Source organism: Lagopus leucura, unplaced genomic scaffold (assembly GCF_019238085.1).
Source record: "Lagopus leucura isolate 7727_CA_CO unplaced genomic scaffold, USGS_WTPT01 Super-Scaffold_100002, whole genome shotgun sequence".
Lineage (NCBI taxonomy): Eukaryota > Metazoa > Chordata > Aves > Galliformes > Phasianidae > Lagopus > Lagopus leucura.
The window spans coordinates 12,505,114-12,521,998 of NW_024962263.1; the positions used below are offsets into that span (position 1 = coordinate 12,505,114).

The window sequence follows — 16,885 nt, forward strand, 5'->3', positions numbered from 1 at the left end:
CTCTAGATATATCATGAACCATCTCCTCCAACAACTTGAGCAATACATTGCATTATTCAACTCTCCATCACAGAAATCTCTATTCCTGTTGTTGCAGAAGTAGGATTGATGTTTGAAGTTGTGGTACTCAGAACTTCCCCAGGATATGTAAATACCAACTAATGACACCTGGAGGTAATGAAAACATAGCTTAGTAGGCAGTCTGTGCTGTCAGCCTTCAGAATGGAAACATGGTCACAATTTGGTGAAGTACTGCTTATGTTGTACGGTGCCTTCAGATCAGACAATAAGAGCAAGTTGTTTGAATGTTGTTGTCCTACTCCTGCCTGTTCTTGCTTGAACATCATGCCTAGACTTTCTTATCCAAAGAGCCCCAGGTAACTTTTGGTACATAAACTGTGCTAATTACTAATTACTTTATGGAGCTTTACACTCAATTATATGACTAATGGCTAATGTATACTTGTCTTTCTGTAGGTCACAAAACACAAGTTGCAAATGTTAGTTAAACCTCACATAGAACTCCATGAAGGAGATATTGCTCATGTTAAACCAGCAGCTTAACAGTTATGTCTATCAGTCAGCTGCTAATTCTGTTTTTCTCTGATTGTCTCACAGACAAAAACATTTTTCCATATAATGTTTGACTGATTTCTATTGCTTACATTGCCCTTCTCAAAACTTTTTTTTCATTCCTCAGGACTGGAGAGACATGTGTACCTGTATAAAACATCTCAGATTGTTAAGCTTCACTGGAAAGCAGAACTCAAGGAAGAAAACTGATTTCTCCACTATGTAAGTAATTAATCTTTAGAAAGAAATGCTTTCACATCCCATTCCTGCAGACATCATGAATACAAAATTCTCTTTGGTGTTGTTCAAAACTGTGGGAACTTAGAAAAGGCTGTCCAGAGAGGTTGTGAAGTCTCCGTGCTTGGAGATTCTCAAAAGTCCTCTGGATGTGATCCTGGGCAGTGTGCTGTAGGTAACTCTACCTGAGCAGGTGAGTTAGGCAAAATGTCCTCCTGAGGTCCCTTGCAACATCAACCATGCTGTGATTCTTTAAGGGTGGGTTTATTTTTCAAAAACGAATGCCAAGAAGTCCTGTAAAAAGAGGGTCAAAATCTTGCCTTCCCACATACTCCATTGCTGTTGTAATCAACTCTCTTACTAGGTGTGTTCATGAGGCATAATATTGAGTGTTCTTACTGTTGCTACCATAAAAAAAAATACAGTGCTCAAAACTGAGTACTGAGAACAAAACTTGTGGAAAAAATCAAGAGCTTGTGAAGGGGGTACATGTCATATTCTATCCATCTTCCACTTGATGAATGAGATGGTACTGCAGATGCAGGCTTATATCTAAATAAACAAATGAAACCAAAGCTGCTTCTAGCATAAACATTTTATGTAGCACAAGGATAGATCCAGCATACATCATGGGGGAGGGGGAAAGTTGTACAGTTATTAGTGAATACATGAATTTGCTATAAATATTTTCTGCTTGCTTGCGACTGCTGCTACTGGAAAGAGAGTTATTAAAGTGAGATCTCCACTGTGCAAAGGATTTGCCACAAATAGAGTATGTGTAAGCACATTATAGCATCTCCAAAGCCCCTTTCTGCTAGACCCACCTGGCAGGAAGTCAAAAACTCCAGAAAAAGTAAAAATACTCCAGTTTTACTGACACTTACTGAAAATTGTTACAAACGGTTCTCCTCAAGTAGCAGCACACAAATTCCATCTTTGCCAGGCAAATAGTGTACTACATTACATGGCTGTGCTAGAGAACTGTAGGCTATACAGGAGTGTATGTACGCCTTGAGGAAACAAAATGTTCTTGATATCCAGTCAGGTTAAAGGAAAACATACTCCTGTTTTGGATTCAGATCAATATTTGCCTTTCAAGGAGGCCTCATAACAGGAGCGTGTTCAATTGATGGTTCTAAGCTAAATTGGTTGCAATGATTACTTTGGTCTACAATCATTCATAGGATTAAGAAGGTGTAGGGGGAAAAATAGTATTTCTGCTTCTCATCCAGGTTTTTATCTCAATGCTAGAAGATGGCCCTGATTTTTAAGGTGAGCAGAATTTACCAAAGAAAAGAATGGCATTAGTGGGGTTGTGCCTAATAAAGAATAAGAAAGGATGGTCAGCCATAAACACCTCTATGAGGGGGAGGGATCTCCTCACAATGGTAGCTCCTGTAGCAGCTGCTGCTGTAGTGCCCTCCTCATTGACTTCCACATAAGCCTTATGGACAATGTTTGACAACACCAGGGATTCCCCAGATGACAGTGCAGAAAGATCAGCTTTGGATTCAGTGAAGATGTCGGTCATTCCCATTGCTTTTAGTACCTCATTGAGGTTAAAGGTGTCTTCAAGCTTGAATCGGGGCAGGTACACCTCTACCGTTGTCTCAAACATGTGTTCAGAAGAGAACCACAGCATTAAATTCTCATAGGTCATTGTGCTTTCAGTCTAGAAGATGGGGAAATTAACAAGTTTAGATTTTTGCCCGGCTTCAACTCAGACAACCAGCTTTCAGTCTGTCGTAGCCACAGTCCTGAGCCTTACCTGTTCCAGCCCACTGGTAGATCCATCTGCCGTGTCTCCTGGCAGCAGGATGATCATGCTCAGCGACTTCTGAGCATAAGGGAGTTCAAGCACCTGAGTTCCCAGCTCCTCGATATAGCCTAATTTAAACATGCCTTTCTGATACATCATCTGCACTGGCTTTCTCGCATTCTATTTAAAAGAAATTGGTATGATCACACAAGCAATACAGTCCTTAATGTTTACACTTCAGGTGTGGTATCAGCAGTAATTGTTATAAAGCTAAATGTTTTTCTTAATTTTGTTGCTCATACAGTGAGACATAGAGCATAAGTTTTGCCATTCATGTGTAAAGGGGATAATTCTCTGGTGGACAAAATAAAACAAATTTCCCTGCAACTAATCAGATAGTGAAATGGTTTAATGCCATTGCTCTGCAGCCAAACAAACTGGTGCTGATGAAATTTGCATTCTCTGGTTTGGAATGGAATAAAGTAGTAGTAGGACTGCAGTAATCAGGTTGTCATTTATCAGGTAGATGTTTCAGGCAGGAAGCAATAGAGAGAGTAAGAGCAAAATGATAACCACTCTATCTCAGGCATGTTCTTCTAGGTCTTCTAATCCTTGCTTTGCTTTGTGGTAAGTTTGTTCAAATCTTGTGTAGGTGCTCAAGATTCATTTCGCTGTTAGCTAACTTCTTACTTGCTAAATCAGCAGGAGAATTTTAGTAGAGAACAGCATTAATAAGTGCATGGAGAAAAGTATATGCAGATTCTTCCTATCTCAGTTTCTGTGCCTGCAGCAGTGCTCCAAGTGTTCCTACCTATAGTCCATTTTCAGTGTTCATATTCAAAGACATATATTTGAAGTCAAAAACTGAAGGGACCAAAATTACACTTTCTTACCTGTGTCTTAAATAATTGTCATACAACACTGTAACTAGCAACATGTCTTTCTGACCTTTTCTTTTGATAGATAAGAAACACTTAGAAGTCAGTTTTTCCTATACAGAGCTCTTCAACTTCAGATCAGAGCTAAATCTGTATTCTTTGTGGGTTCATTTTATTTGGTGGCTTCATTCTTTAATGTAACATAGGCAAAGCATATGGAATGAAGACAAAACTGTATTAAATGAAATAAAACGGTTTTGATCATCTTTTTTGAGGATATTTGTTAGACTTAAGCTGTACAGAGCTTGGATTAATGTGGTTGTTAAAGAACTTTTTGCAGCTATGTTGACTGTATCTTGCTTAAGCAATGAGAACTTCAATTTTATAAGTATGGTAGGAAAAAGGAATCAAAATTAAAACATTAAAAAATATATATTTTAAGCATTGCAAATACTAGGAATAAACCAAAATACTCTGTGAGGATTTTTCCTGTTTGAAATTCCATTTTCGTGCATGTGGCTTGTTAATATCTGGCTTCATTTTTTGGTTGGTTTGGATTAACCCATCGTTTGCAAAGCTCATGCTAAAATGTATGGGATGCATAAAATCCAGGATGGCCCCATAGGGCCTATGTGAAATTAGATCTTTGCAGTTGGCTTCTATCCATGACAACTGCCCTTAGTGACTGTTAGGTTCAAAAGTGCTGATCAGGGCTAATGCTTTGGGTTTTGCCAGCTACTGAAACAAAATGCTGAATTGTTGCAGCTTCTGAGACTTACACATTTCCTTTCCAGTAAGGATTATGGTTTTCTTGGAAAAGCTTTCCTGCTATCTCTACCCAACAGGAGGAAAAGGTTTACTTCCCAGCACACCCATGCCTTTCTCATAGCACAGCTGAAAGCCCTCAATTTTGCATTTCTGTATTATGTTTATTCTAGGGTAAATCATGCTAAGACTTACAGAATGCATATGTACCTGATTCAATTTAAAATCTCTCTGTACTGTATTTTTCTCCTCAAACTTGTGTTCCCAGGATGCTTTGAAGTAGATCACATTCACCAGCACCAGAATGGCGTGTGAGTCAATCACTCCTGGAGCAAAAAGTTCCTTGATTTTACCTGGAGGAAATTTTGGAAAACAGAGGTATTTATTAGTTGTTATTAAGACTCTGGATTGAGACTCAATTACTTGTCTGTGAACTTAGCTTTAAAGTACAATAGAAATCCAACTCTTTGTTTCTTCACAGATCAGGGACAATACAAGTGAAGAAATGGGAAATTTCTCAGCACTGTTACCTAGTACTGGCCTGTTTGGGAGAGGAAGGGGCACAGGGTCATCAAATTAGCCAACAGTGGCAAAACGAATGTGCCAGGTGGCACCTGTCCACAGTGAAAAGGGCAGCACCATTAATCCTCTGTTTCAGTTTACGTGAGGACGTCTGTCCCTTTACAGTTTTTTTCCTGTACAGAGGTTGAGGTAGGATTTCCCAAGTGCAGAGGCTTTAAACAGGCACACAGCAATGGTGGTTTCAGCTCTTTCCCATGTTAGTCACAAGCTGCTCTGTCAGCCCAAGGATAGGTTTGGTCAGGATATGACCGCTGAGAAATCAGGAGCCTTCAAATCTATTCATCCATCTCTCACTAAGTTCTGGCTGAAGTTCACATGGAAAATTTATAAGATTTTCACCCTGCTGATGTTGCAGCTCTGACAAAATTGAAGTGGCATATTTCATGTTCAGTTTAATCAGGGAAAAAAGCCAATGACCCCTATGTGCCTGCAAAGGGCAAGAGCTGGCTGGTTGTTACTTGTAATAGTGAATTTCGCTAGAGGGCACATCGCTCATCTTCGTTAACATTGCTCTGTGTGTGACCAGGTCCTGAGGTGTCTGCTCTCTCTGCTGTGCTGTTCCCAGACCCACTGTGAAGCTCATAACTTCCATCCCCCACTTTCCCGTACCTGCAGCGTTGGCTATTTGCAAAAGCAATTAATCTAATTAACCTTTAAAGGTACTGTTGCAGCTATCTTGCTAGATGTGTGTGTAGGAGTATGGCCGTATGCAACAACAAAATAGTTTAGCTGATAGATGACTCTAAGGAATGAATGGGAAAAGCAATCTTTGAAAGGCATAAGAAACCTAGAAACATGAACAAGGCTTATCGTATGCTGAATTCTTTTTGAAGGAGCACTGGAAGAGGGAAAAGATAGCACAGCTACAGTTCTGCTTTGTTTTACCTTGTGTCTCGCTTTCAACCCAATCATTAATTTTTAGCCTGCTTGCTTCAAGAGCCCTTTGAAAGTCCAGTGTTTCAAGGGCTGCTCTGTATAGTTCCTTACTGCACGTTAGATACTTCTGTAAAGCAGAATAAAGATTGTGGATTAGCCAAACCTGTTCAAAGCTTATTCTCTTTACAGTGAAGTCAACAATTCAGAAACGTTTCAGAAATTATGAGGGTGGTCTTGACTGAATAAAACAAAAGAGGGAAAGAAAACCAGCAATGCAAAGCTGTAAATAGAGAGAGATCCCAGAGGCAGCTTGCAGACAGCTTGAATAGGCCATTTTTTGCTATAACCACGCTTCTGGCTGAATGTAGACATGTCAAAAGTGAAAGGTCTTTTTTTTTTTTTTTTTTTTTTTTAAAAAAAAAACATAAATAATTAAAGCTGACACTTGTGTCTCTTTCCCAGCAACCGCAAGAGATGCAGCTCCAAGAAGCACCTCCAAAACTCAACAATACACGTGAAGGGACAAGAGTGGTGCATATGCTTACTGGAAAGCTGGGGGTCAGTGCCACAGAGGTTACAAGGTACAGTTCTCTTACCTGATTTGGTTCAAATCCTTGTTGGATAAAGAGGTTGTTAGCCAGGCTTAAAACGTAGTCTTTACCAAGGTTTTGTAGTTGTAAAAGCAGTGCATGGAATGCTTCGTGGTTAAGATTCCCATCTGTGTTACACTAGGAATATTTCAAATACACCAGTTACAAAGATTCCTCAGTACAGCTTTGGTTGTTAATTTGCATCCTCATTAGATTGCAATGTAGGGCTAGCTCCCATTGTAATTATATTTAAATTCAGTTAATCTAAGCTTTGTAGCCTGATCTTCCTTCTGGTGTGGGCTTCGGACTTGACTGTATGGGAGACTTGGCCGATAACAAGATAACACCTTCTATGAGGCACGGCGGACCAGGCAGACGTTGTGCATGGGATCTTGACTCCCTCCAGTGGCAGACTGTGGTGCTTTACAACTAGAAGGCTATGGTGGAGTGAAAGAAGGGCTCTTGTACTACGGAAGACATACCAGAGAGGAGGAAGATTCTCTTTCCTGGCTTAGGTCAGACTTGTTTTCTGGGACTGCACCTTCAAGTTCAGATTCAAGGCTTGTAGTTCCTGTAGCATTGCTGACGTGGAGAACCTGCAGTTGAAGAGGTCAAACTCTTTAACTGGGATAAAGGTGTTCTCCTTGTTTGAAAGATTTACTGGATTTACTGGATAAATGATGTAGATTTATTAAAGATGTCATAGAAAGGTTTGGGTTGGAAGGGACCTCAAAGCCCACCCAGTCCCAACCTAGTGCTGTAGGCAAGGCTGCCACCACCAGCTCGGGCTGCCCGGGGCCCCATCCAACCTGGCTTGGAGCATCTAGGGATGGGGCACCACAGCTTCTCTGGAAGCCTGTGCCAGTGCCTCACCACCCTCTGTGTGAAAAATATATGCCTAACATCTCACCTAAGTTTCCTCTCTTTTAGCTTGAAGCCATTCTCCCTTGTTCCACCACTATCAGACTGTAAAAAGTTGGTAAAAAAAGGTCCTCCTCCTGCCTATAAGCTCTCTTTGTGTATTTTCCCTTCATACTTTCTCAGCTGCAGTCAGACTGGAAGGTCAGAATTGAATTTGTCCGATATCCATGTTCAAATTCACATTTCTATATTAGTGAATGAAGAAAAACTTCTAGTCCCCCATAATGCTACTTTCCAGTACCTCAATAATTTTTGTATTTGATTTGTATTTTTATTGATATAGTTGCCTTAAATTTCAAAATGAAAATTTGCCTCAGGCAAAGAGGCAAAAATATTTTGCTTGCAAGCATCAAAACTAGCTTTATGCGATCATTCTTAATATTTGTATTAGCTCAGGAAACGTATCAAAGTCATAGTGCTCTTAATGGAAATTGAACCTTGTTTCCAATGTGCAGATATCTCACTGAAAAATTTTGGAATGCTTCTCCATAGTGATATTGTTGAAGCATACAAACACTTAAGCTCTTTTTTTGAGAGTGCTTGATCTCCATGGCTTTCCTAAACTAAGCAAGAGTCCCTCAGAACTGCATAAGGAGAATGCATCTCTCTTGGCAGCAGCTGACCTATGGCAGTATTGTAACATGATGGATGAAGATCCACCAGGATACAGCTGGAGCTGGCTACTGTCTTATGCTGCATGTACCTTAGGAGTATTGGTCGCTTATTGCTCTCAGAAACAAATAAGAAAAGCAATAAAGATCTCAGAACATGCAGCTTACGCTGCAGGGAGTAAAAGGTGTAGTGACCAGAGGAACAGACTTCTGCATGCCCTCCCTGTACCCCCAGGCCCTGTGTGTTCTGTAGGTGAGACATTTTGTATCATTTGAATGTGACAAGTGATAAAGGAGCAGGGATATCACAGCACACCAAACACTGTTCTCAAGGCAGCAGCTGAGCTTGTGTTTATCCTTGTTTCCTAAGTGCACATGTTGTGCTGCAAAGCCCAGTGTTGCCACTGGGGAAACAGCAAGCTGTGTGGAAGCATCTCAGAACATTTCAGCAGTACTTACATTTTCTATCTGAGTGGCTGTGTTGTTTCGTGCCCCTAAAAGGATTAGGCCCAGAGAGGTAGAGATGCTCATTGGAGAGAAGACAATGTTTTGGCATTCTGTGGTTCTGTTGACTTTATTGTAGAGATCAAGGCAAAACTCAGTAATCATTCTAGAAATGGAGCCCATTGTGAAGCCTGCAGCTTACTGGGAGCAAAAAGGGAAAAGAGAAATATGAATCAGTTGATTGCTTAGCTGTGTCACACTGCAAAATATCTCTCTGCCCTAAATTATCCCACAGTTGGTTGCTAAATAGTAGAAATGTGCTGAATTCTGAGTTTGAAATAGCCAGTTTTGCTCACATCTGTTAATTCACGTGGCTACAGCAGGATCTGGAAAGGGGTCCCAATACTCATACCATATGGGAATTCCTTAGAAAGAATTGTTTTTCCATCTTATCACACAATGTATCTGATTTCTCCCAAAAGAGAGTTTCCCGTGGTCCAACTTACTTGTTCTTACTGTAAGCAAAAGGTTGTGGTATTCGAATCAGTCAGCTGTGGATTTCCTTCTACAAACTAGTTTAATGTATGTCATCGTACCAACCCTTTCCTCTTGTAACAACGTGATTAGTGACAGACCGGGGTGACAGAAACTACACAGGCATCTAACTACATCTGGAAATCTGAGCTGTGGTGTGAAGGATTCAAACAAGGGGTTTATTAAAATAAAATTGCTAGTAATTATTTTCATGTATGAAGAAGGAATGTAAAACAGCTATGGTGCCTGTGGAAACATGAGCAGTTTGCACTGTACTTCATGTCTCCTCATTGATTTGATAGGAACCCCTGAGTCAGAACATATAAACAATCATAATTTCCCAACAGAGCAGTAGCTCAGCAGCCCCAGAAAGCCTGCAAGCTTCCTGTTCAATGGTAGGACAAGATCTGTCTCATTCTTTTCTCTTGTACAGTCTGATGCCTTTCCTGTGGATCATTAAATCCACTCCAGTAAGAAGAATTTGGGATGAAGTTTTAGCTTGGTCTTTTCATGAAGAATGTAATCTGAAAAAAAAAATGGGCTTTTAAGAACCCCTTTTCAGTTCTTTAGGGAAATAACTGTAAAGCTGTTGTGTGGATAGCAGTGAAGTACTCAAGCTTTTCTCAAAATATTATACCATTAAAAAAAACCATGTAAATTTTAGCATCAAACAAGGGATGTTCTGGACAGCACACCAGAACAAATGTAAGAAAAACAAAGCATATACTCTTGGCTGTTTGCAGGCATAAGTAACTATGGCCTGTGTTCCAGAAAGATATTTTATTTAGGGGAAAATACACAACACAGTGTGGAAAGAAAGTGCTCAGATCACGGTGGCTCTAGCTTTCAGCCTATTTTAGGACAAGAACTACTCAGTGTCCTGCATGGACTGCAAGGATGCAGAGCACACTCTGCATCTCATTCAGGTATGAGACAGGCAGGAACTTTGCATGAGAAGCAGGGGCTCAGGCACAAAAAGTTACCAGGATGTAAGAAGTTGCTATGACTGAAGTGCAGCAAATTGTCTGTGCAAGCAGCTTAGCTTGCAGCAAGTGCCAAACAATGGGAATTAACTCAGCCCACAAGAAAAAAGGCTTAGCCTAAGATAGATTGACAGGAAAGTCAAGTTGCTGAATATATGAAGGGGCTGATATGTGGTGAGTGCAGGCATTTCTTTCCTTTCACCTAGCTTGAAATAAAAAGTTCATGTGTTTCATTCTAAGACACTTGTTTCACCTTGAAGTCCAGTAGTACTTCATATGAAGGGCTGACATAAGCAGGCAGTCATCTTACCACAAGAAAGACACATTGCAGTAATCATTTCTCTTTTCTTCCACCCTTGTTAGCTGTTATTCACAACCTTCTGAAAACAAAACTCAGCACTTTATTTCGTGTTAAAGTTTGTTTTGCTCCACCTTTAGTTGGTGAAAGATCTAAAATGGATCTGAGAAGTTGTTTACTATGAATGTAGGTCAGTATGCATGTTGTAGGTGTGTCCAGACCTCAGAAAGCATCGGGGAGACAACAGGAGCTAATGAACTTCCTCATCAGAAGGGAGGCACCTCCACCCCAACCCACAGGGAAAGAACCAACCACCAAGCACAAAAAAGAGAGAGCATAAGAGCTGGAAGCAGGTTTTAAATGCAAACATCTGGCATACAGAGGTGTCCATGCCTTTAGAAAAAGCATCAGACTGTCTTCAGAGTGATATCCAGGTACAGTGGCTTCATGTGAGCTATTTACAGGGCTGCCCCAGAAATGCAAAGCAACAGTGGAGAGAGAAGGGGCGTGGGCTGGAGAAGGAACTTTCTTACTAGGGAACCAAAGGATTTAGTGAACTTTCTTAATGGATATTTGGGGAGGGAGTATGTGTAGGTATGATTCCACATCGTTAAGCCATGCTTATGATCTCTAATCATTTGTTGGTGAGAGTTTAGGAGCCACCACATGGACGGAGTAGCTTGGAGAACATCTAGATGTTGAACAACAAATGGAAATGGTACTTTTAAAAGATCTTGGAGTGGGAAGGAGAGAAAATATAAGATCAAAAGAAGTGTTCCAGGAAGATCACAGCTGTTGTTCTGCCCCAGACATACTGTTTGCACAGAACATTAGCAATTGTGCAGAGGCAGCAAGCAGGGCTGTGGTTTTATGGCTGATGAAGGGAATGTTTTGCATGATGGCTCAGTATCTGTTAACACAATCTGGAGTGTTGTTATATGTGAGCAAGGAGCTACCCAGGAAAAGAGCCTCTTTCTGGAGAAACCACTCTATACCAGAAGCCTTATAAAGATAACAAATTGTTTTCATGGCTCTGTGAAGTGAAAAATGCTCCTTTTCTATAGCTATTCATGCTTTGTTCTCTCTGTAGAGCTTGTTTTAGGCTAAAGATGAAATCAAGGCAAAATTTCTCAAAGAATGAAAAGCTGCACTTAAAGGTACCGTAATTAATAGATGTAGTATGTTACATTATGCAGTCAGAGGGAGGAGGCAGTCAATAAGATGTGGGTGCTGGAAGAGTGGTAGCCTGGTTTTTAAGGCAATTCTATATGTAGAAAGGGAAAGCAAGAAGGAACCTGTTTTCCCTGATACTGCATGCTAATTCCGATTGCATACTTACTCTTCTTCTCATTTAAGTGCCTTAACGCACATTTATTTCTCGTAAGCAAAGAAAGAGAGAATTGGCAGAAATGATATGTGTCTGTCCTTGAAAAGGAGATGCGACAGAAAATACAGGGTCCTCACATGAAAAATCTATAGGTGGTAGAAGTTAATTTCTTATTGTTCATGACCACTCATACGAAAACTTCTCAAAGTGTTTCTGTGGCATTTTGGAGTTAAAGGGACACAACACATAAGAAAAATGAAATTTCCTTGAACACAGAAATTATAATTTTCCCCATGCAACACAAAGCATTTCTAAAGCAATGTGCTTTAAGTTAAAACCCAATACATTTCAGTGCAAAATATCTTTACAAGAGAAATGTTGCGAAGTCCATCTCCCAAGCAACTTAGCCCCTCATGCTGCTGTTTTTATACAGGAAAGGGCTTTTCCTGACTGGTTCTATTATTTTGCATCAGTACCTCCAGGATGTATCTTTTCTGCTTCTTTCTAGGCTGATTATTCCTACTTGAACAGACAGGGATGTATACTGGCCATACAGTAGCAAGCTATTTGTTATGCCAATGTGTAGTTACATAAACTTCTCAGCAAATTTTTGAACACCACTGCCGAAGCCAGGAGCAAATATGTTGATAGTGAAGCATCCTCATTACCAAAACAAAATTTGAAGAATACTCCACCCTTCCTATTGTTAAGAACATAAACAATCCTGGCAGCAGAAACCAGGGTGCAGAGGAAACACCCAAGCACGCAAGCAAAGAGGTGCATGCCCTCTCTTGTCTAGTGAACATTTCAAGGCTTTTCCTTGTGCCATGGAAACCTGAGTGAAGAAGTAAAATTAACCTGTTTCTATTAATTCTTGGTTAGTACTAATTACCCAGATGATCTGCATCATTGCTTTTCATAAAGCCCATTTTTTTAGAGTTGGGCTGTTCTAAAACAGCCCTTTGGCCCTTCTGGAGATGTAGGCAGAAAAGCATCTGCATGTGATATAAACTGCTCACTCTGTGGCAGTTGTAGCTCTCCAAGCAGGCAGAGAGGACCTAGGGAAATTTCAGTCAAAAGTCTGAGGAATTTAGGCAGGCATCTTTGGATTCATAGCTTTGGGCCTGTGTTCCTAAATTCCCAGCTTCAGCCTAGAGAAGACCACTTCCCTGAAGACCACCCAAATTTTAGCAGTGTCTTTTGCATTGTCCAGCCTGTGAAAGTACCTCCCCCTTTGCCCCATCTGTAAACATGAAGTTTACTTTATCAACTTTTAGACTGACTTGGATCTGCCAAAAAAAAAAAGACAAGTTATTTTTGAGTAAAAAAACAATGTTTACCTTCTTGCCCAAAGAGGTTAAATGAGGAACACAACAGCTGAGCTCTGGAGCACCTTCCCGTGTATACTCTATTACAAATTTCTTCCACTCTCTTGTGGGAAAATTCGGTCTCTAGCCAATTGTTGATAAAGGCAGCACGTTGTAATTTCATGCAAATGTCATCATGCAGTTTCCTGCAGAAGACCAGGAAACCTATATCTAGCAATGTGCTAACAGCACTTCTCTCAAAGCTGCCCAACTAGTTTGGCGGGAGGCTCCTAAAAACATCTCCTGACTGCAAAGCCAAGTCATCCTTAGCTGTAAAACAGCATTAACACTGGAGATCCATGGCTGTAGTGCTGTGTGTAGTTCCTTTTGAATTTGGTGGTGTCAGGACTTGGACACTGGAGTGTGCAGGCTTCTTGCTAGGATTTAGAGATCCCTTATTCAGAGCTGAGCTAGCTTGCAGAGATACAGCAAATGAATAAGAAATGTGTGAGTTTTATGTTGCCTACAGGTAGTAAGTATTTGTTCAGGTACAGAGCCAGCTTTCTGCGTGAGGAAGAGTTTTAATTAGAGTAAGAAGATTTCCTTGATCTGTAACAGGAATCCCCACCCAGGGGGTATTCCTTTAAATCACTGGAGCTAAGAATAAGAGTCCAAGAGAGGCTTATCACGTGGTGTTATGTCCCCAGCATGCAGTGAGATGCAAAGAAAGAGATGGGAAGCACAAATCTGCACACAGTATCAGATCTCCTCAGTAATATATTCCTCCTTTTCACTTCTTTTCTGTTCCCTTTGCATTCACTTTGTTGTTTGCTTTTCCTTTCCATGTATTTCTAAAGTCTTTTAGTCATTTGTTTATGCCTCTATCTTTTTCTTTCTTTCTGTATATTGCCTTTCCCATTTCATTCTCCATCTTTTCTTCTGCTGCTTTTATGAGTCCTAGCCATTTTTCAATGCCTTTTTTTAATACCTTTCACTACTTTACTTCTTCCAAACTGTGCTTTCTCCCTGCCTCTTATACTGACATAATTCCTCCACTCATTTCTCTGATTTGCTCTGTATATCCCCTTAGAACTTGTTTGCAATCTGCTTCACTACTTTGCCTCAAAACATTGTACCATATGTGCAAATTCTGACCTTTCTAGGCCATTAGGAATAGTAAAGGTTGGAAGAGACCTCTGGAGATCATTGAGTCCAACTCACTGCTACAGAAGCTCCCTTGAGCAGGTTGCACAGGAAAGCATCCAGGCGAGTTTTGAGTATTTCCAGAGAAGGAGACTCCACAACCTCTTCAGGCAGCCTGTTCAAGTGCTCTGTCACACTCAAGGTAGAGAAGTACTTCCTCTTGTTGGTATAGGACTTTTGCTCATGGCCCCATTCACTTGACTTCTGCCCTTTAAGTATTTGTAATCACTGATATGATCTCCTTTCAGCTTCTCTTCTCCAGACTGAACAGTCCAAGGTTTCTCAGTCTTGTCTCATAAGGGAGGTGATCCAGGACCCCAGTCATCTTTGTGGCCTTCTGCTGGACTCTCTCCCCAGTAACTCTCTGACTTTCTCAAACTGAGGAGCCCAGACATGGACACAGTACTCCAGATGTGACTTCACCAGAGCAGAGGATCGCCTCCCTCAACCTGCTGGCCACACACTTCTTAATGCACCCCAGGATACCTTTGGCCTTCTGGTACACTTGCTCTTGTAAAATATCCGAGGTTCCAAACTGCACTGCTTTTCCAGCCAGGCCAATCGCTTGTGTGCAGAGTTTTTCAAGTTTCAAAACCAGCTGCTCATCCCCCAAAACAATTCCTGCTACTGCAAAACATTTAGATGTACCAGTTCTCTTCTATAAAGTGCTGGGAACAGGAAGTGGGCAATGACTGTGCAGCTAAGCAAGTGATGAGATGACGAGACTGCATCACACTGTAGTTTGCAACAGCCTGCAAAAGCCAGCTGTGGCTTGCTTTTTTCCATCAGGCCAGTTACCCATCATTGGATAGTAACGCTGTGTTGAAAGGTGAGGTGGAGTAGCTTGGTGATCTGAGCAAGTCCTCGCCTATGCTCACTTTCTCCGTCACAGCCAACGCCCTTCAGTACAAATACATTTCTATACACAAGCTCCCACACAGGTTTTCCCATGTCCTCCCATGCAATTTCTTGGCCACAGCCCAGAGGCCAGAATGGGTGGAACAGTACAGTACCTTGTAATGGCATTTCTCACATTAGCAAGAGCTGTTCTGATATTTCCTTCTCATATGCTGCAAGTTGAATAGGTTTTACATTAGGACTTCTAAATTTCCATAGGACTGGAAGGGTCTAGGAAACAGGACTAGCACACTCAAATCCAATTGCTGAATGGAACAGGGATTATGGCATAACCTTCCTTTTTGGCTGTATGATGTCCATTATACCAAAAGCATGAAGCTGGCCTGCTGGCTTCAAGGGGTTCACAGAGACAGGTTACGTCACAGCTCTACCTGCAGCTGTACCTTCTGGCCCTCCGTGGGCTATTTGGGCCTATTTGTGTTGTTGCTCGTTGGTTTCCATTCACACTTGGTTCCTTCAAACTGGGCTATGTCATAAGCCTAACACCTTATCTGAACTCACTTGCTAGGTGTTAGTATATTAGATCATCTAAGATACCATTAGTAAAAGCTAAAATTCATTATGATTAGCAGCTTAACAAAGCAAGACTAAATATTTGTCTAGTCTGCACTTGCTAGTAGGAAATAAGAATTATTTTCCAAAAGCAGAGAGAAGAAGCAGACATGGAAAATGAACCAGAGTTTTTCATGGTCTTTTGTAAACTGAAACAGCTTCTTATCTGAAATATCAGCTTGCCTTGCATAGGCTGGGGTACCTTAGTGTTAGTCGGGAGGTGGAGGCAGACAGGTCTCTGCCTGAGGCAGTGTTCCTGTGTGCTTTCATGGGATAGCCCTCCTTGGCAAAGGCACCAACAAGGAGCTCTCTGGGAACATATGTGAATGCACTAAGTGTTTTGATCAGCATTTAAATGGATGGATATGAGCTGGATTGAATGGCTCCTGCACTGCAATATTTTCATGATCTGGAAAATCTGAGAGTGATATCTCAGCTTTTCTCCTTCAGTAAGTCTTGTCTAAGCAGAAAAAGAGAAATGAGGCAGTCTAACAGAGATTTTCATCAGTCTAGCAACCAGCACAGCACTAGCAATGAAGTGTGATATGGCTTGTTGGATACCTACAACTACTAGACCACGAGTAAGTGCTGAGACACAGAGAAGCTGCACAGACTGTAGGCAACTAGTCCACCTTGCCTATGTACAGACTGCTCAGCTGCTCATCAGCTGCCAACCCCATGTGCAGTGCCCAGACCCATGGGAGAAACAGTGGACACCACAGTGATGACAGCTCTGGATAACTACAACCCCAACCTCCAAAACAGATCAGACAATGATGGGGCATATAAAATGTTTTCCAGACACTCAGTTATCACTGAAGCTATTGAGATAGTAAAGATGTCTGCAGGCTGTTTCCTCTCAGACAGAATGAAATGAATTCTTACATATTGCATTCTTCTTTCCATGTATCAGAATGTCTGATGAAGAGCAGCAGAGACCCCCAGATGCCTGCAAGGACTCATCTCTTGTTGGTTTTGGTGAGTTTGTCTCCTCAGTGCCTTCAGTGATGTGAACCAGTGTATCCACTAACTGTCTGATATTAAGATAAATCAGAGACCATTAGAGGCTCACAAAGGGAAGCCAACTGGTGAAACCACTTAATCTTTGTGACTAAAGGCTACTTGTGGTTTGGGAACATCAATAACCAAAACAGAAGTCTCTCCAAATCCATAATAGGCACTGTGCTGTTCTCTGGTATGAGAAGAAAGGAATATGTATGAAAGGTTGCACATTCCCATTTAGAATTCTCTTTCTAAGTTCTTTCAGATCTGAAGAACCAAGGAATACTCAGTTAAAATGGCCCCTTCTTTGGAGATATATTATTGAACTCACTCTATATATTTACCAACTAGTAACATACTCCTTAACTGTCAGCTATTATCATGTGGTCCAAAAGGGCAATTCAGTCACAGATTTGATTTTTTCATATATTAAACTATGTCCTGAATGAATCTATCAATTTCTGTTCCTATCTTCTTGGAGGTTGAGTGAAGGACAACAGATTGACACTGGATGTACTGCAAACA

At 41.1% G+C, this 16,885-nt stretch overlaps 1 protein-coding gene across 2 annotated transcripts; it reads right to left on the reverse strand.

Moving 5' to 3' along the window:
* Positions 1 to 1,664: 1,664 nt before the first annotated feature.
* LOC122179399 (serpin B12-like) lies at positions 1,665 to 12,891 on the reverse strand. 2 transcript variants are annotated; one of them, XM_042870239.1, is made up of 8 exons: positions 12,719 to 12,890; positions 8,252 to 8,437; positions 6,743 to 6,856; positions 6,267 to 6,398; positions 5,680 to 5,797; positions 4,423 to 4,565; positions 2,579 to 2,749; positions 1,665 to 2,482 (listed from the first exon to the last, which is right to left on the reverse strand). In XM_042870239.1, exons 2-8 carry the CDS (start codon positions 8,417 to 8,419, stop codon positions 2,078 to 2,080), a joined length of 1,251 nt encoding a protein of 416 aa, XP_042726173.1. In that variant the 5' UTR covers positions 8,420 to 8,437; positions 12,719 to 12,890; the 3' UTR covers positions 1,665 to 2,077. The 2 variants fall into 2 exon arrangements, with proteins under 2 accessions (XP_042726173.1, XP_042726174.1); XM_042870240.1 differs by lacking the exon at positions 2,579 to 2,749 and having other exon boundaries at positions 12,719 to 12,891.
* Positions 12,892 to 16,885: the final 3,994 nt, after the last annotated feature.